The sequence below is a fragment of the Solea senegalensis genome, linkage group LG12, assembly GCF_019176455.1.
Source record: "Solea senegalensis isolate Sse05_10M linkage group LG12, IFAPA_SoseM_1, whole genome shotgun sequence".
In the NCBI taxonomy this organism is placed as follows: domain Eukaryota; kingdom Metazoa; phylum Chordata; class Actinopteri; order Pleuronectiformes; family Soleidae; genus Solea; species Solea senegalensis.
This window is the reverse complement of record NC_058032.1, coordinates 18033801-18055349: the sequence shown is the minus strand read 5'-3', so window position 1 is coordinate 18055349 and position 21549 is coordinate 18033801. Positions and strand designations below refer to the sequence as shown.

General features: G+C 45.5%; 1 protein-coding gene across 4 annotated transcripts in view; it reads left to right on the top strand.

Annotated features, from left to right (window-relative positions):
- The window catches only part of ebf1a (EBF transcription factor 1a), a 53095-nt gene extending 32718 nt beyond the window's left edge, over window positions 1–20377 (top strand). The window contains exons 10-17 of one of the 4 annotated variants that reach the window (XM_044040005.1): window positions 1094–1220; window positions 8260–8348; window positions 11663–11728; window positions 12536–12698; window positions 13893–14072; window positions 15630–15827; window positions 16076–16144; window positions 17338–20377. In XM_044040005.1, the coding sequence (XP_043895940.1) occupies window positions 1094–1220; window positions 8260–8348; window positions 11663–11728; window positions 12536–12698; window positions 13893–14072; window positions 15630–15827; window positions 16076–16143 (891 nt within the window). In that variant the 3' untranslated portion in view covers window position 16144; window positions 17338–20377. Of the gene's footprint in view, window positions 1–1093; window positions 1221–8259; window positions 8349–11662; window positions 11729–12535; window positions 12699–13892; window positions 14073–15462; window positions 15561–15629; window positions 15828–16075; window positions 16145–17337 lie in introns of those variants that run through there. The other 3 variants (XM_044040004.1, XM_044040006.1, XM_044040007.1) reach the window with 3 other exon arrangements.
- Window positions 20378–21549: the final 1172 nt, after the last annotated feature.

The window sequence follows — 21549 nt, the reverse complement described above, 5'->3', positions numbered from 1 at the left end:
CATCCAACTATTGCTGGAAGAAAGTTTTTCAAAATCAAGTAATGGTTACTGTAAGCTGCCACGCCATCCTTTTTGTCATCATGAACAGATTCATTAATAATGAAATCAATAGAAACAATCGCCACCGTACTGTATAGCAAGATATTACAATATGAAGAGCAACCTGCGCTCTCTTTCCTCCCTTCCTGTCTTCTGTTATGTTGGTATCTGCCTCCCTCAATTATGTGCACACCTACGCTCTTTGTAAGGAGCATCTGCCACACGACTAAAATGTAAATGCAGTGTATACGTGAAACTGAAGGTCAGCGAGTGGCGCAGCTAAACAGCTTTCCTTTAGTAAGGAAATAATTCTATAAAAAGCTCCTATATTATCTGACTGAGAGGTGAGTGGGGCCAGACGATAGTAGAATGAAAGCCTGGCTAAGTGAGCAATGAAAGGGACATTTAGAAGTCCACACAGAGACGTGGACATACACACATACTGGCAGCGGCATTGATAGCTTTTGAGCGCTGCTAGCTTTGAGTGCTAGTTGACTGTAGCGTGCTGAAAACAAGCACTCATTGAGGTCTCATCTGTGTTTTGTCTTGTTACCGTTTCCCTTCAAAGACCCTTCAGCACGCACGCGCGCACACACACACACATACAGTACGTGGCGAGTGGGCTCATCAGGCTCACTTAGTGCGCACGTTTCAGACGCAGTGGCGCTTTAATGTTGCTAACGGCAGCGAGACAGCCACAGCTGACAGACACAGAGTCAGAGGCAGCATTACACGTTTACTTATACTGTGCAACAGACGTATGCAGAGGGAGTGTTTTATTCATAAACAGATAACTGCTTTTGAACCCCTCTTACAGACTCCATGTCAGCACTGATAACCATCCTAAGCCTCACAGTGACATTGCCTCAGGCTGCGGGGCCACCTGAGGGCCTTAACGCTAACACACCCTTTTCAGGCTGATTATACAAAGAAAGAAAAGTCAAAAGCTGCAGAGGAGAGAGGTCTGAGGCGAGCCGAGAGTAGTCCCCAGAGCACACGTTTAGATGTGAAGTTTCATTGCATTAATCTCTCTGCCCTCTCTGCCTCTCCATAGCTGATTACCCCCCATGCCATTCGTGTGCAAACTCCACCCAGACACATCCCCGGGGTGGTGGAGGTCACGCTGTCCTACAAATCCAAACAGTTCTGCAAAGGCACACCTGGACGCTTCATCTACACAGGTACTTCCTACTGTTTACTCCAACACTCCCTAATGACTCTAATTTGCAGTGTAATATAAAGCCATGATGCAGCCTGAATCTACTTATCTGCCAGCTGACGCTAACCCAGCTCTAAACCTATGAAATCTACAAACAACAACATACATTTTAAATAGTGTGAAGAAACACTACAGTCATATAAAATGGTTGGAGTTGTATCTGGGATATCTGCTAATGGCTGGTCTTTATCTCCACACTGTTTCTAGAGAAGCATGTACGTGCTTCACAACAGGCTGACTCAATAACTCAGTGAAACAAGCCCGCCGATCATAGGAGGAAAGATGTTTGCTCTCTTTTATGAAGCAGGTGAAGGTCAGGGGGAGGTTTAACCTTTTGATTAGTGAGATTATTGAGATTTAACCCTGTCAAAGACAGGATTTAGTGATTCAGAAAGGAAGAGGTCCACATGGAGACTGGGATTTTTCTCTTTTTTTTGAGTACAGTGGCATGAATAGCTCAAGTGTTACATCAGACCATATCGACGTAGAGTTATAGCCACGCTACAGAACGAGCGTCAGAGAGAGAGTGAATGTGAAGCGGTGATTAACCAACGTGAGGCCACAGGTCTCCGGGGAGATTGTGAATCACATAAATCTGTCTGTAATCTCAACCACTGATAGACTTAGGCTATAAGCCCCAGCTGGAATTGCCAACATTTGACAAAATCACAATTGAGGGAACGCGTGTGTGCATTGAATCGCCAACATTGCATTTTCTGCATCTTGTGTGTGTGTCCTAATTGTTGTGCGTGGACAAATTCCACGTCCATGCGTCATAATCATGACTCTGTGTGTTTGTGTACTTACAGGAAAAGCTGTGTGTTTGTGTTTTTTTAACGTACGTGTACATTTTCTGCAAGCACACACGTGCTCATTGACAAGTAACTGCATCACTAAGACAGAGGGCAGATGGGTGGGCAGCCTTTGCCTTGCCAGAGCTGTCCAACAGCCAGCAGTCTGCCAAATGCATAGAGCTGTGTGTGTAGGTGTGTGTGTGTGCAGCTCTAAATGTTGCCAGACATGTGGGAACCATATGCATAATCGCCCTATCTTTTCTCAGCCCTTCCACTCTTTCACCTTGTCACATTCACTTATTCAAAACTTGTTTCTTTGAATGAATTCATCCCCTCCCCTCTCCCCTCCCCTCTCTGGCTGCCTCTCGGCTTCCATGGCGGCACAAAGAGAAATCTCAACAGGTGAGAGGTAGCAAGAGGTCATCCACTGGGAGCTGAACACACTGTGATGCTGCTTGCCAAGTGCTGGCACCTTCACAGTAACACAGTCAACCGTGTCGAGGCATAGATCCCAGTTTTTCTCCTTGCACTCCTCACTTCAGCCACTGCTCTGCCCTCAGTGGGTATTTGTTCCTCTCCCATTGCTCCTTTACCTGCTGCTCTTTTCCTAACACAGTGCCTTAGGAAAAGAGCAGCAGAGGAGTAGAGGAGGAACCTGCTCGCATTTGCTATCATAAAGCGAGAGGCAGAAAGCAACGGGACGCCGAGCAGATCATTTGGATGGAAATGAGAGTGGAGAGACAGAGAGGTAGATGAGGAAGAGGAGAAGGGTGGGATAGAGGGATGGAAGATTACCATGGGCCATGTTGCCCTCCTGGGTCTGTTTGGCACCAGTTTGAGCCCAGTTGCCAGTGGGTACTAATCATGGAGGATTGGCAGCACTGCATGGCAGCTGGCAACCAGCACACACACACACACACACACACACACACATATCAACACAACCTCACACACATACACTCATACATTACATGTGCACGGCAGATCGCACACACATGCGCACGCTGAATCGCGTCGGGGACAGCTGGCATTGCTAATCAACTTCTGCTGAGGAGAGGAAAGCGAGCAGCTCACAGACCTAATTAAGTCAACACATACTCAATACTGCTGCTACTGCTACTTTGCAAACAGACCCAACCCATACACACACACACACACACACACACATATATATATGTATATGTATATATTTATTTTTTTACAGTATAAGCCATCTTTAGGTTTGCCCCACCCACCTCCTCTTCCATCCCTCGCCTGATTATTGATACTCCAATACCTGCCATTGTTGAATGGAGGGGTCATTTTTGCTGCAGTTCAGGACAGAAGAGACAAGCAGGGGACTTTTGGTGGCGAGGAGATTTTCGGAGAGGAGCTATTACAGTAATGTGTCCTCTGTCGTCTCTAAGGACTCCTCTGCTATTAGACTTCAGAAAGCTCCAATTAGACTCATCAAAGGCAATTAAGCTCTCCACTGATAAGAATAAAAGAATGTTTTTTTATCATTCTATGCTCTTCCTCTGTCTTCTTTTATCCCCTTATCCTCCTTCTGTTCCTCACTCTGCCCTCTGCCTTACCCACCTCTGGGGGCTCAGAATTCTCCCTAATCTCTTTCTCTGTGTCTCATTATCAACACCCCCCCCCATCTCCCCACCCCCTACAAATGCATCTCCATGTTTGGTTGTGTATCACCTCTTACTGGATTGCTGTCTTTGTAACATTCATCAGAGAAAGCTCTCCCTTTTCTTTTCTCCATGCAATATAGAGTGATAATACTCTGTGTCACTAGGACCCATTTGTGTGTGTGTGTGTGTGTGTGTGTGTGTGACACAAGGATACTGGCCATAGATTGAGGGAGTTGATGAATCACCCTTGTCGTTCAAAAGGCAATCCCTCCCTCCTCAGTATGCAGCCTTGTCTGCTTAGTGCTTCCACTACAGCCTCTGCTGATATTAAAAGGCTCTGCTGGCTCACATTAAGGCCGGCACCATGCGCACCGACACGCATCTGCACACACGCGCGCACAAACATTAGGGGTAGTTTTTCAGCGCCAAGTGCAGATTAGGTGTGTAGGAAGCATCACTCAGTTGTGGCGAGGAGGAGCAGGAACAGCAAGGGAAAAGACAAAAGTCAAGAACAGAATTTAAACCAGGCGGGAAGCTGCTGATATCTCTGTGTCTCTCTGTCTGCCTCTGAGCTTCAAATTAGTTTTAGGAGTGGAGGAAAGACAGTTGTCAGTTGTCTGTCATTTTGTACACTACAGACACTGCAGTGAAACAGATAATGCCTCAGTGAGTGTTGTAAGCGTGAAGATGCTGTATAAAGTTTAGCTTTATTTGATTTAGCTCTAATGAAGTTGCTCCACAGAGTGATGAAGTCAGCTTGTCACACACACACACTGAGAGAGACTGCGTCGCTCATCTGGCGCCTCAGCACTTTCAGATGTATTTGAGGACGGGTTTTGTTGATTTTGTGCATGATCTTCCCGCTATTTGTCTGAGTCGTGAGAAAATCTGTCGCCGGTTTGGGCACAAATCCAAAGTTGGTGTAGGTTTGCAGACGCGCTCTTCAGTCGTCCATGTGCACATGTCATACGCATGCGCTCATGCATGAGCACATACACACACGTCGCGAATGCAGCATGTAGTCATGTGGCAATAAAAGTGGGGTGCAACCGAGAGCTGGTCAATTACTTGTCTTGCTCCTATTTGTGAATGCCGTCTTTTATTGAGCTTGGGTGGAGGCCTGCTGTTGATTAAAACGGCCAGTCTCCAGCTGGAGACGAGGCAGGCTGAGATAGATGCACATTTACTGCACACAGTCCTAAATGCGAGGAAATTCACACCTCTATTTGAGATTGAGATTAATTTTCTGCACCATGTGGCTTGTCTTCCCTCTTTAGCAGGCTCCCTTCTTATTACAGGAGCATCTGCTCCATGATGATGATGTAAATGGATTTCGAATGTAGATTATTTTACGCCCTGCTGAAATGAGCATCGTACACCAGGGTGGGAACGGATTCCTGTGTTTTCTCATATCTTAATCCAACCAAACGCCGCTCATCCAGATTTTCCCCAATTTGCATTTTCCCAGTGCGGATCCGTGCTGTCAGGTATTGTTAACTGTCGACGTGCACTTTTTGCAACAGATAATTAGAGCTTAGATTGTAGTAGCATCCACACCTCCATTGATTTGTAGAATCTCTTAGCGGCCTCCTCCTCCCCCATCCTCTCCTTCTCCTCCTCCCTCAGCCTTTTCCTTCCTTTAGGAGTGAAAAGCTCTACTCATCTGTTTTCTGTGTATGAATTTCCAGCCGTGCATTAGTCTCCCTGACATGTTCAAGCGATGCTTTATTTAGCTTGTCGGATTCTGCAAATAAACGCAATCTCGGGGTTTATGGAAAAATGGATAAAAATTAGATTGTATGGTATTGATCTGGATTGTGAGTAGTCGGTGTGTGTGTGTGTGTGTACGCTGGTGGTTATGGGGCTGGGGGGCTCTCATCTGTGTGGGGGCGGGGGTTGAAGCCGTAATTCAGGGCTATTGAACCCCTGCCACTGGCGGCATCGACGCCAGGCAGCTTATGAGATCACACCTGAGCACTGGAGACTGCAGAGGGGTGAGGGAGGGAGGGAGGGAGGGAGGCAGAGGGGGAAACGAAGAAGAGGGAGAAACAGAGGGTTGTGATATGATCAGCTCCTTACCCACTGTCTGAGGGCCTGTTAAGGTGTTAACATCAAGCCTCAGAGCCAATTACCTAACCCTGCAAGTACACTATAGCACCATCAACCCAGCACACACACACACTGTTGTGACACAAGAGGAGGACGAGACGGCTTTACTGGACTCTTGCTGTACTCTCCCCTCCTCTTCACCATTCTGACCTCTCAATTATCACCCCAACCACTACCACCCTCTTCCACTCTTTGCACCCCTCCAAACATCCACCCCCTTTCACCCCTCCCCTGAAGCTCATACCTCTGACACCCCCAACACTAGCCTCCTCTCCTCCTTCTCCTACCCCCTCACCCCTTCATACACACTCCCCCTGCGGCTCTGTGGGTTATTATAGTGAAATATGAAGCGGTGTGGATTCTAGGCTTCATGAAATTTCCATGAGCATTGATCTGATCTGATGTGGGTGATTGCTAGGTGAATCCCTCCAGTCCAGGGCTGTTGCTCATCTATTCATTTATTTATGGCAGTTATGTTTTACTGGCTTTGATTTGCTCTTCTGCAGAGCGACAGCTAAGGATTATAAATGTACCTGTATGGGGGGTGCTTTGAATCCTGGAGTGTACCTCCACACCACTCCTCTTTCGAGGCAGGAGACTTCTTTTTTCCTTCCAACACTTTCCTGTTGTGAAATTTGAGATATTGAGCATAGATATAGAAACATTAAAAAAAAGAGAATCCCAAAAGACAAACAGCCAGGTAGTTAGTGGTGTGCGTTGTCCCCCCACATTCTCCTCGCCTGGTTTATGGTCCTTGAAAACGAGCAGATACAATATCACTTCCTCTCTCAATTACCAAAATTGTCTCTTTATTTGTAATAGAGGGTATCTATGTTTGTCTCAGGGTTTTGATGCTATTGTTCACTCGAGGCTCATTTGGTACATTGTGGAAAACTGATAAAAAATTCATCATAAAAACAAAAGCCTTTGAGACGACAGAGAGGATGTTGTCAGAACAATCCCCTCCTCAGACTGAGGCCTAATCCAGGGCAAATCCTCCTTAAGGCTTTGGGGAGATCAGAGACTCGGGAAGTAATGTCAAATATTTGTCCTCAGAAATAATTCATACTTTATTTGTTGCATGTGATCATCTCATTGTTTTGGCTTACTGTATCAGTGGACCAGCTGTCCTGTAATGTGTGTCATACTTCAGAAGTTGAGTCCGACTTTGGCGTTTCCAACTCTGCTTTTCCCCTCTGTTCTGACTTTTCCTCCAGCTTTTCACCTTTCCATTCTTTCACTCTTATGGATTACCGGGACGGCCCGCTGGGAGAGATGTGCAAATACCTTTGTGTTGCCAAAACAGGGCATCACTGATGCCTGCTCTTTTGCTCTCTTTGTCGTTTCTGTGTGTCTGAGCGAGTGGCTCAGGAGGCGCCATGGTGAAGTCACTAAAGGTCCAGCAGGACAGCTTGTACTCATAGCCTCCAGGGGCTTTTTCTGAGGGCCGCCTAGTCAGCCTGGCTGCTCAGATGTGAGGCGAGCAGGGCATCAGCCCTCGGGAAACGTCCAAGCTGTGACCCACAGGGGAAACAGAAGGAGAGCACAGACACATACAGGCAACCCTCGTGCAACATGGCTCCTTTTCTTTGACTTCTTACACACAAATAAATCTACTACATGTCAAAGCCACAGATAAACTCTGAATAGAAGCAGTATCTTATAGGCTGGAGCCCAGAAAATAGTCATTCATTGAGGGTGCACTGGCTCCCGAGGAAAACCACACAGAGACTGAGGGGGAGGAGGGTAAAAAAGACAGAGAAACAGGGAAAGAGAGTACATTAGAAATGAATTATGGGGAGAGAGCACTTATCCAACAATCCTCCTCCTCCTGAAGTGTTTGTACTGTAAGCCTCAGATCTTCATTGTATTTATTCTAATGTTTAAATATTCATGGTAAATCTTCTCATATTCAATTACCGTAGTACGACCAGCATGCAGAGAGAGTGCTTTCTCCCTGCTGCCTGGATGATCTGACTGTGTGTGTGTGAGCGTGCGTGTGTGTGTGTGTGTGCTTGGCGTGTGTGTGTGTGTGTGTGTGCGTGTGTGTGTGTGTGTGTGTTTAGCTTGTTCCCCGGAGCGATCAAGCCTTTGTTATATTGGAACCAGGCTCTGTAATTGCTTATATTAGTCGCTGATCAACGCAAGACCACAGGACACACACACACACACACACACACACGCATGCACACAAACACACGTGCACCCTTGATTCCTGACAGTCTTTTTATTAAGCACCAAAGCAGCCGACAGAGAGAGATTCATTACATCACAGGCAAACAAAGACACACACCAGACTTAATAGAGAACACCCACATTTTCAGCATGTAAAACCACGCTTAATTCAGTCGTTTCCGCTGTCAGTCGATTCCCTTGCTTTATCTTGCCGTTACACTTGAACAGTTGGTGTTTTCATTATTAAGAATCAAGCATTAAACATGTTTTTTCTCTCTTCTCTCTCTCTGTTTGTTCTTAGCGCTGAACGAGCCAACTATAGACTACGGCTTCCAGAGGTTACAGAAGGTCATCCCCAGACACCCCGGAGACCAAGAGAGATTACCTAAGGTACCGTGCCTGCACTCCTCTCATGTGTCAGTGTTCACGCTGGTTGCCACATGCAGTTGTTTTATAGGAATTTGTCTTGGTAACACTGGTACAGATGCGTATTGACAACTTCTCGAGTTTCATAGCATATATGGATATACATGGCACACAAGGGCAGCGTGACCTCACACACACACACACACACACACACACACAGAGGGATGACTGTGTGAAACAGACAGTAGGCCATACATGACACTATACAGTGTGCACATAAACATTTTTATCATACGTTCATGGTCATTTCTGCTCAAACAAATGGTGTATTTGCACAGCGAACACACAAACTACTCTATTCATCCTTCCACTGAGTGTAAGGTCATTTAGACTGGCAAAGTGGGAGAGAGGAGGGAGAAAAAGAGAGGGGGAGAGAGAGAGAGAGAGAGAGAGAGAGGAAAGGAGGTTGAGGGGAGAAAGGAAGAGAGAGGCAGAAGCAGGTTAGGTGATCCATCATAGCTGTCCAGTCTTACCTCCTGCTGGGTCAGTGGATCGAAGTCAACCCCGGGTGGACTTTATTACTTCCAACACACACACACATGCACACACACGTACACACTTCTCTGTGCCTGTGCATGCACACACACACAAACACACACACACACACACACACACACACACTGTGTATAGGAAAGTCACCATGAGGCAGAGATGGAGAGTCCAGGTAGATGCAGAAGGAAGATAGAGAAATCACTTGTCCTCTGTGCGTGTCATGCCTGGTGGATACAAGACTTGTCCTAGTGAGTTCTGGTCTTTAGCCTATCAACCCCCTGTATCTCTCTAAATATCTCTGTATCCATCCATCTCCTCTCTTCTCCTGTTCCTCTCCTCCTCAGTGGCGACTCTGTCTCCTCTAAATGAACAGTGGTAGCTGGCAGGCCCGGTTGTTCATTTCAGCTCTATTGATTTGTGCCTTTATTGAGGTAATAACAGTTTGTTGACCACACTTCTCTCAACTGTTGGCCTCAATCATTACAGAGAGGGGCAGGAGAGGGGCACACGCTGGCAACTTCTCGAGCAACAAATGTCCATTCACGGCTGCCTTGGCAAAGCCTCTTTGTAGCTGTGCTGTAGTCAATTTTTAATCGAGATGAAATTGATTGGGTATATAATTTATTCTGCTGGAGTGGTACCTTTTGCAAGGAGATTCTTAATGAACCCCCAGCAGGAAACAAGCAGGATATCTGCAACTGCCTGTTCTATCTCTGCGTGTTATGGTAATGATCCAGTGTCCAGCTGAAAACAGCCCTCATACTGTGCTGCAGCTGATCGCCAGAGTGAGGAGGGAGTGCTGTGCGGCTCAGACTGCAGGGTGTTTAGCTAAGGCTGTGGTGGAGCTGGGGGTCTGGGGCCGGTTAATGAGTGGCGTCCCTGCCAGACGAGGCCAGGCTCTGCTCTGGATCAGGTTCCCCTTCCTGTTGACGTCTCTGTGGGCCTGACTTTACGGGAAGAGACCCTGCGCCCAGGAAATGGTCTCCCCTTACAGCAGCAGAGCTAGGGAGGCAGCACGGCGCTAACCACATTTATCTGTTTATCAGAACGACTCTGGAGCGCTGCCTAATCGTGTTTAGCTACTGGACAGATCCCTTTGCTAACGAGAGACTGATAGGTACAGACAGGGCACAGGACCATGAGAGAGTGATTAATGCAAAGAACGAGGAAAGAGAAGAAGAGCGAAGGAGGCGAAGAGAAAGTAGTGTCGAGGCACAGGTGAGGAGAGGGGAGATTAGAAGCAGAGTCAGGAATAGAGTCTCATTGATGTGCAGGGAGAGGCAAAAAAAAAAAAAAAGAAACTAAATTTAAGATGAAGTGACTGAGGTTTCACATGTCCTCCGTGAACACCATTACACTCCAGCTGCAGATCTGTTTATGTCCCAATGCCTCATACTTCCCTCATTTCCCACTCCTCCTCCCTCTCTTCCACTTTCTCCTCCCTTCCCTCCCCTCCTTCATTCGTCCATCTATCTAGCAATCCCTGGGAGGTAAGGGGCATCTAGGAAAAGCAGAGAGAAGGAAGTGAGGAGCAGAGCATACATACTAAAGAACCACTTACCTACCCAGGGCCTCTACATCTCTCAATCACCTCGAGCAGGCCTCCTCTCTGGTCTCCCTCCCATGCCCCCCTCACCCCCCTTACCTCCCTTTCTGCTTCCCCTAGATAGTGCTAGTAATGGGAGGTTAACACAGAGGCAGCGCTCCCATTATTGAGTGAATTTAGCACCTCGGACAGCGCTCTACAATCTTTATTGCTTTGCTGACCCTCTCGTCATGTCCTAGCTGTGCTCGACAGGCTCCACATGTGCATGGTGCGTGTGTGTGTGAGCGTGTGCCTGCGTGTGATATGAGGTCTGATTGAAAGGCGGTGTGTCACGGAACAGAGAGCACACATGCTCCAGGGCTTGTTCGCAGCGAGGGATACACTCAGGAGGGTACAGCGCACAGCGTGTGTTTGAAAGAGAAGGAGGGAGAGAGAGAAACGAGAGGAAGGTTGGAGGGAAGGGGGCTGCAATTTTCTGGTTGTCGCGCCTCCAGCATATATCCTGGCCCCGGCACATTAACTTTTAAAAAGGGTTTCGTAGGGCTGTAGGTGTCTACATCACACACACACACACGTAGAGCGACTGCCTGCAGTCACACACTCATACACTCAGGGAGGGAAAAGAAAAGAGACAGACAGAGGAGAGAAAGGAGGGTAAGCGGTAGAAAATGAGCGCGGAGAAACGCTACACTATGTTAGGATAAATGTTTGATGTGGGAAATTCCACTTGGCGGTTTTCATCTGAGCAATGATGTTCTACATTTATCACACAAAGTGGATGCAGGACTATTCACTGGGATCATTACCAGGGTTAATACAGGCCAGAAGACGGGTGTGTCCCAGCTGACGAGGGGAGTTGTATCGCCGTCAACCTGATGATATGTTGTGTTAAATGAGATTGATGCGTGATCATGCGCCGTAGATTCATGATCCGGTGGTGACAGGAGGGTGGAGAAGACGTAGAAGATGGTTGACTGATAGAGAGATATAGGCTCATGTTTTATTCACAGATAACGGTATCTTCCCTTTGCTCTCCCAAACTGCCCTGCGAGTAACAAAGTGCCGGGACAGGCCCATTTCTCTTCCCCTCCCTTCCCCATGGCTGTCTCCTTCCTCTCTCACACCCTCTGTTCTGCATTCACAGCATAATGTAGGAAAGGAAATGTAATAAAAGTGACTGAACTCTTTGAGCTGTCACACTCGTGATCAATCTCCTTTGTCTTTCTTTGCTTGATTGTAGGAGGTGATCTTAAAGAGAGCAGCAGACCTGGTGGAGGCCTTGTACGGGATGCCTCACAATAACCAGGTATACACTCAAACACACACACACACATAAAAAAAGCTGTACAATAAGGTCAAAAATATCATGTTGCAATATAATTCAAAAATGGGTAAGACTGATCATTTTTGGACCATAACTGTTATCTTCAATAAAATAAAATAAACAATAATAACAAATGCTGGCGTTAACAGGCAAAACAGGAGTTTTGGGCCAGTGAATTTGTGCAGCGCTGCAGACTTTGACTACAATGCTGTTTTGTCACAAATTCTATCTTCATCAAATAATTGCAGTGTCTGGTGGTTTGAATATTGCACTTGGTCATTTTGCAATCTGGATTATCTTGCGATTAATTGTGCAGCCCCGCACAAAAATTAAAGAATAAGCTAAAGAATAAACAAGCACCACGTAAAAAACTCATGTTTATGGTTAGGACCACATGACGACATAAAAGGTGGCACACACACACATATGGGAATAAGTTGGCTCTTTTATCAGCTGATATTCCTGAAGAGAAAGGGAGCAGGGGAGATGAAGCAGAGGAGTGGGATTAATGGCATGTGCAAATCTGGTAGCATGAGAGGAAGAGGCTGAAGGTTTGATGAGTCTGTTAATCTGCCTTTCCTCCCATTTACTGGCACCAGTCCCACCACTCCCTGTGACCACTGATAAAAGCCACTCAGCCTGTTAGTTTCACATGTGCAGTATCTGAAGTGGAGATCTAGCATTCTTGTAGAGATCATTATGCCTTCTCTCCTCTCCTCTCCTCTCCTCTCCTCTCCTCTTCTCCTCCTGTTGCTGACCACAGCTCTTTTTTTTATCCCTCATTGTCAGGAGATGATTCTGAAACGAGCGGCTGACATCGCAGAGGCTCTTTACACAACAGTGCCACGAGGGCACAACCAGCTCGCCAGTCTTGGCAGCAGCTCCGTCCATGCTGGCATGATGGCTGTAAACTCCTTCACCGGGTCAGAGGTGGCACAAACAGCCAATCAGGGTGAGCAAACTCGACAGGAAACAGTCAGTCTGTTATCATTTCAAGTGTGGCAGTGATTTGTGTGTGTGTGTGTGTTTTTTTTCCTTTTGTGGAGATGAATAGTGCGAGAGAGAATTTTTATTTTTCACATGGGAAATTCAGAGGGTGTGATTTAAGAACGTGGGGCAAATGGGGAAGACTCTGAAAAAGGAGGACAAGAAGAGGAGGAGGGGAGAGTTGGCAGCAAGAATCGGGGAAAAAAACACGAGAGGAGGAGAGAGTGAAGAATGGAGAAAAAGAGAGTCATGGATGGAGTACGATGGAGAAATATGAGTGGGTCCTGGGGGTGTGTATATTAGACTGGGGTCAGCCCCTGTCTGACAAAGAGAGATGTGGGTGCAGTCAGTGGTGATTCATCACATGTATCAGGGGAAGGAGAGGAGAGTGGATGGACCGACCTCTGAATGTGTCTCAGTACTCACAATGAGCTTCCTCACCTCTTCATCCACCCTTCATCTTCATCCAGAAACATCTTCCGATATTAAGAAAACACCAGATATCAGCTGCTTGACTTCTGGCCCACTGTTCTCCGACTCAGAGCCAAAGAGAGCAGGGAATAGGAGGCAGCTAATTACAGAAGAGGAGGCGACTAGAGTAGTGAAGTGCAGCCCATGTTCCACTGGAGAGTAGAAATTTCTCATGTTAGATTCCAGCTGTTTTTTTTTCTCCACTGTCAGCAGGTTCGACCCGACATATACATTCATAGCTGTCGTTTCATTGTTACCTCCTCTATGTTCACTGCCCATGTATGTAAAGCATGACATGTTCTGTCAGTAATACTGGCTTCATTCTTTATAAATTACAAGAGAGCTGCAGAGGCCTTTTAGTGTTAATTGCCTTATCAATGGATGTCATTTTAGAGAGGAGCCATTAGGGTTAAAGGAGCTGGACTACAGCTCTTTCCCTCTCATATCATTCCTCCTTCTCTCTTTTCATTGCTCTCTCACTCTGCCATATGCTGTCTAAGATTTGTTTGGAAAACTTCTCTTGGCTTAGATTGCTATGTCCATTAGCTGTGTAGGGAACAAGAGTATTTGGCAGCGCTGCATGTAGGCTTCCTTGTTTTGTTTTGTCTGCCATCTGCTGTGCCCCTAACACCTATTATCTCTCTCTCTCGCTCTCTCTCTCCGTCTCCCTCTCTTTCCCCGTCCATAGGTTTCAGTAGGAGTACGAGCAGCGTGTCCCCTCACGGTTATGTCCCCAGCTCCACTCCCCAGCAGAGTAGCTACAGCTCTGTGTCCACGAGCATGAATGGCTACGCTAACTCTGGCATGGCAACCTTGGGCACCTCGCCCAACTTCCTCAATGGATCTGCAGGCAACTCGCCCTATGCTAGTGAGTAACTCCACCGCATCACGCCGAGATCCAAACACATCACGCCACAGACACGGGCGAAGCGCAGCATTTTGAACGTAAAAGCCTCTGACAGGTATCGAGAAACAAGAGGCTACACATCACATACACCAGCAGAGAGTCACTTCAGCTGGCTCATCTGTTTCTTTAAGAACAGAGTCAAACGCAAATCCCCACTTTATTGGCCAGGGGAGCGGACCACCACCTAGCACCCCCCTGACACACACCCCATCACCTCTGCTCACACACACACACACACACACACACACGTTCACCCTCTACATTAAAGACCCTTGATTAAATCAATAAACTAATTGCTAGAGAAGCAATTCCATTTCAGCTCTTTGATTCCTGGGTGTTAACAAGTATTTTAACAGGCTCATCGGCCCCACACAGACACTTTCAATCAATGGCCCCTCGGCCTGCCTTTGTAGGTCCAATTTTCATTAATTGATTAGTTAGGCCCCTTCATAAATGGATTATGACTTTATTGCGAGGATTTGTCAGGAAGAGCCATAAAAGCTAAGTGTTGGATAATAACAACAATAAAGGCAGAAGCAGATATCAGAGGGCAGGTGAAATACGACTCGGCTGATTGTAAAATCACTGAGGGGGAAAATGCTCTTAGTGTGTTAGCAGACAAAAGACAAACCCAGGAAGAGTGGAGGGATGGTGTCAGATGGAGCCAGGGCTTTGGTTGTAAAGATAATGCTCCGCTCCGCTTTTTTTCTTGACACGAGTGTATGTTTGCAAATTACAGACGGTGCTAATGTTTATCAGCATCCGCTCACAGCTATCGTAATTTCAACATCTATTTAACAAGTTAAGCCGTTTTAAATGATACAGATCATAACTCCTGGTCACGCCAACATTTTAAAAACCGTAAAATTTAAAAGCGATTTTAAAGATCCCTTGTTGAGACTGCAGATTGCAAAGGGGGACTCCTCAACTCAGCCCTCCCTTTCCAAACTGTGTCAGGGATCTACGGTGGCCTTAGAGATAAAACATTAATAGCATTTAGGACAACTGCTAGCAATGGGCCAAATGAGCTGTTTTAAATGACAGTAAGCATGATTAATCCATCTGTGACATGTCATCAACCCATTTGTTTTGTGTTTTTTTATTGGACCCATTGGCATCTCACAGCATGATGATCTGTGTTTCTTAAGTCTTTGTAACCCGTGAGCATACGATGAATCATCAAAACACACTTTGATTCTACAGTTAAAAATATTCAGAGAACAACTCAACACATGTTTGTGTTAGCTGTGGAGTATCTCACTGCCAGGTGAACACTAATGAACTGAAAAAAGTCTCAGCCTGATGACCCACATCCAAAATATTGTCCCTCCTGCCACTGTCCATTGACCAGTCCCTTTCTGTTCGTCCCGTCTGCCTGTCCTCTGCCCACGGTCGTCTCTCTAACCCCGTCTTCCCCTCTTCCGTCTCCCTCCTTCCTCCCCGCCCTTCCCTGACATGCTCCCCATGACCTCCTTAATCCCCATTCCCCCCACTCCCACTCCATCTCTGTCTCCTCAGTCGTCCCATCAAGCCCCACCATGGCGTCATCGACCAGCCTGCCATCCAACTGCAGCAGCTCCTCTGGCATCTTCTCCTTCTCTCCAGCCAACATGGTTTCTGCGGCCGTCAAGCAGAAGAGCGCCTTCGCCCCCGTCGTTCGACCCCAGAACTCCCCTCCGCCCACGTGCACCAGCACTAATGCTAACAGCCTGCAAGGTGAGGCACAAAAACAAGTAGCCCTCCCCCCACCCACATTTATTTTTACAATATTCAATGAACCTGGAGCTGATATGCAGTGAAAACATCAGTTATCTTAAAGTGAATTTACTCAAATCCTGCTCTTCACCTCCATATGATAATAATATCTCACTTTTACTCCCACTTGCCTTTTCTCCCTCCTTCTCACTCCCTGTTTTTCCTTTTCCTGCCCTCCTCGATGCCTCCATTCTCCTTCCTCACTGTAGATCAGTCTTTTGTGGACTCTAGCAAGTACTCATCAGCCAGCTCTCTGCAGGGTCTGGCCTTCTCCTGAAGTATGTTATCCCTCTCTCCAGTGCTTCTTATTCCGGTTCCTTCCATCGCACACTGTCCCTCCACTCACTCGTTTGCGAACACCAGCTCATCTTGCCCTGCCCTTCCTTCTCTTCTGTGTTTTTATTTGTCACCCTCGACTTGTCAGAGAGACAGCATGCCACACCATATGTGTTCCATTTCCTGTTTTCGCTTCCTGTTCCCTGCCTGCGCTCCACCGGGTGTCTCTGTGAGTAGCGGTGGCGGTGGGGAGTGTGGGGTTTGTTATGCCACCATGGGTCACTCTGTTCTCCCATTTCCAGCAAATGCAGCACAGGGTCTGTTCGTCTAGGCAGGATGTTGTATGGTGTTGAGATCCTGAGAGAGAGAAATGATGGATGGGAATCTTTATCAGAGCCCCAAGCTAAGCACTTCCCCACTTCCTCTGGCGGCGTTGATGAGCGCTGACCACGGTGACCCAAGGGCTAGTGGCCACTGTGTGCTGATCACACTGACACACACACACACACAAGCATATGTGTTCCTGTGCACACACACACACCATTCTGTTAATCCCAACAAACCGGAGACACTTAGGAAATAACCAGGGAATTAGTGGATTGAAGAGAGAGGGGGAATCAATAGGCAGCCAATATGTTATATGAAAAATTCCTGCCTGTGATGGCGTCTGTGAGAAATGGGGGGAAGGAAAGGGGGTGAGGTGGGGAGGTGAGAATAGGAGCTAGTGGAAAGGCAGAGCATGATATAAGAAGGTAAGAATGTGAATAAAGCCGGCCACAAAAAAAAAACCCAGTGGATTCCATTTGTATCATCACCTTTCATCGCCTCCGTCATCTCACCATCACCACGCACTCGGTGCAAAGTCTGAATTATGCTCCATGATGCACGACGTAAACGCGGACAGTTAACAGTGTGAGCCGTCGCATGAGGCTGTTCAGAGAGCCTGTGAAAAGCTGAATGATGTTGTCAACGTTCGCAGCGCAGCGTAGCAAAATGTTTTGATTTCGGGGGCCTCCGAATGAAGAGATAATGAGCGAGAGTCGTTTTTTTTTGTTCACCACATGCTGGAGCACATTTCTGTTATGCGACTGTTGTGATGACAGATGAAACCCAGCAATCACATGACTGACCTCTCCTTCTCTTTTTTTCTCTCTCCCATTTGTCTCCCTCTTCCTCCCCCTCTTTTCCCACAAAGCAGCGATTCCCGGGATGATCGTTCCGCCCATGTAGAGGATCTGGGATAGCTGGAGAGTTGGTCATTTTGAGAGGAAAAGACACAGTAGCGGAGTCTGGCGAGTCTCTGTCATGCTCCGCAGCTGAACTGAAGGACGTCAAGATAAGACGCAGGACTCTGTAAAACTCAGGCCTTTCCATTGGGATATCATCTGAAGGGGTAGGGGAGGAGGAAGAAAGGGACAATACGAACCTTTGTGATGTTATTTCCCTCTTGGTTGAATTAGTGTAGCTTCTCGGACGCCACCTTTGATGGTGTGTATAGAGACTGATAGTTTGCCCACAGTGTGACACTGACCTCATGAACAGAGCATTTATTTATCTTTGTGTTTATGCCTGTAAGCTTTGGCTTTGATTACTGGAGGCCCCACACGCCGTCTTGCAATCCGTAGCTGGCGCAAATAACAGTGAAGTGTTGGTTTGGCCATGAAGTTTACCCAGTTTACCTAACCTCTGTCACAGTAGAAGATGCTTTCCTTAGCTCAGCCCGGCTCACTGAAACCACAGAGCAACACACTGGCCAAACAGAGCCAAGGTCAACAACACAAAAAATGAACGCAAAGAAATACACACACGAACAAAATCCACCCCTTAATTTTGCTGCTAATTATCCCATAAAAGTTTAAAAAAAAAAAAAGAAAAAAAAGTCAAATCAAAAATGTCTCCCTGTGCTATTTTTCCCATCAGAACCATGCCTTTCTCTCTGTTTATGTTTTTCATTTGGTTTGATTGTTTGTTTGAATTTTAATAAAACTGTGAGGATTGAGCTGTTTGCAATATGCTTTTCTGCTTGTGGTGTGAAGAAAAGGTGATGATTTAGCCAAAACTGACACGCGGCCGGAGGTTTTAGGTGAAGACTTGAAAAGCCAGAGGATGTGTGCGTCCAGCCAGCACTGTACTGAAGGAGTCTAGCAAATATCAAATTAGAATAAATGCGTGATATATGTGATATATTTTTGTATATAACAAAAAATGTTGAATTTTTCATTTGACAATTTTTTGTTTTTGCTATAGGTATAGTTTGAAATGTAAACATTAAATGTCTTAAGGCAGCTTCTCAGTACAGAAGATAGATTTACTGTGTGTTGTCAATATCTCATCTGCAAAACATGAGAAACATGGATTTGGATACAAAAAGGGGATTCCTGTAAAATATCCTATAAATAATGTATTTATCCCTTGTATTTGTACATTGCCTCGCACCCTCTGTTGACTTGTGTTGTGTAAGTTTAATACAGTAAGTGAACATATTTCATTGTGTTTTGTTTCATTATTTACTGTTGTCCCTCCCTATTTAAAAGTGACTCTTTTATTTTATTATTTTTTTTTTTAGAAAAGTCATTTTTGTTTATATGTTGGTTGTTTTGCATTGGCTCACCATGCATTCATTTGTTGATTCAATACATGCCGTTGTCTATTTTTGTATTATTTGTAAGTTAATAAAAACATTTTTTTCTTTTTTTTTGCTCATGAAAATGTTTATTGTATGGCAAAAAAAAGTAGCATCTTATTCAGAGTATTTGGTTGAAGTAGATTTTTTTAAGAATATATACACACATTAATATATACTGTAAATCTATATCTTTTTTTGTTTGAACACTTTGAGGCTTTCAGATTGATACTGTTCTTGAACTGATAATATGCATGGGTTCTTCTCTTGAGTGACACTTTCTTTTTCTGTGTGTGGAAAACCAAGAGAAGTAAGAAATTGCTCTGTGTTTTTCTTTCCTTGTGTTTCCTCTTTTCCCCCCTCTGTTCTTTCTTTTCCTATGTTATTTATGCCTGCTTACATACTGTATCTATATAGTCTTTTTTTTCTGTCACTGTAATCTTTACCAGCAGTCTAGATGCCTTAACAATGCAAACCCATTCTTCATTCAATCACGTGTACAGTTTTTTTACCCTCACCACAATTGTCTGTTGCCACAGAGGAATTCATGGGAACTTGGGGACAAAGCACAAACCCACTCTGTTTGGTGGTGAAGCCAGACTAGAATACAAAGAGCCATAATTTAACAATCACACACACACACATACACACACACCCCGATGTACTATAATACTACAGCGATGGCATGCTTTGAAGGACAGACAACGCTGAGAGGCCCATCTCAGCTGTGCTCAGCGCACTTTAGTGTTCACAGAAACACTTTTGTCTTTTTTTAAAAAAGATTATTTATCATTATTTGTCTGATGAAGTAATTTCTACAGCATGTTGGTAATAATTCTCATCAACCACAAGAGCTGTTTTAATTGTAGTACAAAGGGGGCGCACAGTGAAGAACGAGCACTGTCACAGCACAAGTTTAATCTCACACATGGAGTCGTAGGTCTGACTCCAGGATCTGACAGTCGATTCCCCACAGTCTTCTCCCCGCATTAGCCTTCGGACAACACAGCTTCATTACAAGCCAAACACAACAAGAACAAGCGAGGAGGCATGAAAGGGAGCTCCTTGGCCCCTCGGCCATTTCTGTAGTCTTTCCTTTGTGTGTCTTCAAGCTGTTGCTGGACAGAGAATAGGGCTTTTCTCTCTGCTTTTCTTTTCTAGAGTCTGGTTTTGTTAAGTGGGTAGAAAGGGCCATTTTAACAGAGGCCACTGCTGACAGACGAGTGTTTTTCAGGCACTTGTGTGCCTGCGCCGGTCTGAGCCGGGGCAGGAGGGGCCACACCATATCTGTTTCAGATGAACTGCAGAGGTCTGTTGTCATACAATGGCTGCTTTGTAAGCAAAGTCCCATCCTGGTTATGAATATTGGTAATGGGTGACAACATTTTGTATTTAAGTAACAAACAACAACAAAAAAATAATGCAAACCAAATAGCTGGTGTCTATTTTTCCTCTGTTTTGTCTTTGACTGCAAATACACTGAACAGCTCTATGATATAAGGGAAGAAAAAAAATCTACTGTATAGATTGTTATTGTTTTTGATGAAAAATGAGCTGTAAGATAACTTTTGGACTCTCACAATGTTGAATTAAAGTTACCTCTTGTCTGTGATTAGTGTTGTCTTTCTGTTGTTTGAAAATATGGATTTCCTACAATCACCAAGGCGAGTGAAACTAACTCCACACCAAAGTGACAGTGACATTTCTGACCATCAAAAAAACTTCCAATGTAACTGAAAGCCAAAAAATTGTTTTTATTAGAGTTTCTCGGAGCACATTGTCTTTAAAAACTGAAAGAAAAGCAACAGGAGCTAAAGGGAATATGTGGTGACCCCCAATCTGACGTACGGTCACTCTAACCAAGCTTCTGCCAGAAGAACAACCGTCTCAGCACATCAATTAGATTTTTATGATTTAATGGCCACACAGAGATTTTGAAAATAAGAGGTGTGATAGTACAGGGGGAACTTTGCATGATGCAAGATGAAGATGATTTTTTTTTTTCTTAGCAGGTGAGGAGGATTCTCAAGAGCAGGGACAGATGGACTACATAAATAAGTGCACGCCTGCTGCTGCAGGAGCAATGATTCACCTTTCAGCAAGACACGCATAAAGTCAAGAAGTGACTGGAGTGATTTCGGGCCAAGAGTGGTCGAGCCAAAACTCACACTTGAACTCCTAGAAAATGGAGAGAGACCTGAAGATGGAAGGTCACAAACAAAGCCAGGAAGCACTTAGAGATGTACTAAAGTCCTGGAGCTGTGATCTCTCAGAGAATTGAATATTTTTTGTGAACACGTAGTTGTTATAGCATTACCACCTCACAGCAGGAAGGTCACAGTTTCAAATTCCACTCCAACAGAGGGCCTCTCTGTGTGCATTTTTTCCAGGGTATTCTGGCTTTCTCTCAAAGTCCAAAAACATGCAGATTGGGGTTAGATTATTTGGAGACTCCCCAGTCCCCATTCCCACTGCTCAGAAAACCTGTTTAATCCTGAGTTAACAGGTCTTTGATCATTGACTCCAGCTCCACTCAGCATCAGTAGGAACATGAGACCCAGGTGAACATGTTCATTTCTTCTTTGCTTACTTTTGCAAACGATGCAAATTCCTGACTCGTTCTTGAACGCAATACAGAGACACACGTTCATCTTCCAGCTATTAGCATAGCCATCATCCATTAGTGTTTTTTAGCAAACTTTACTTTCTCCAACTTGTGGCAGTGCTCAATTTTTTACTTTTTTTAACTTCAGTCTATTAGCAATTGAAACATGTTTCAACAAC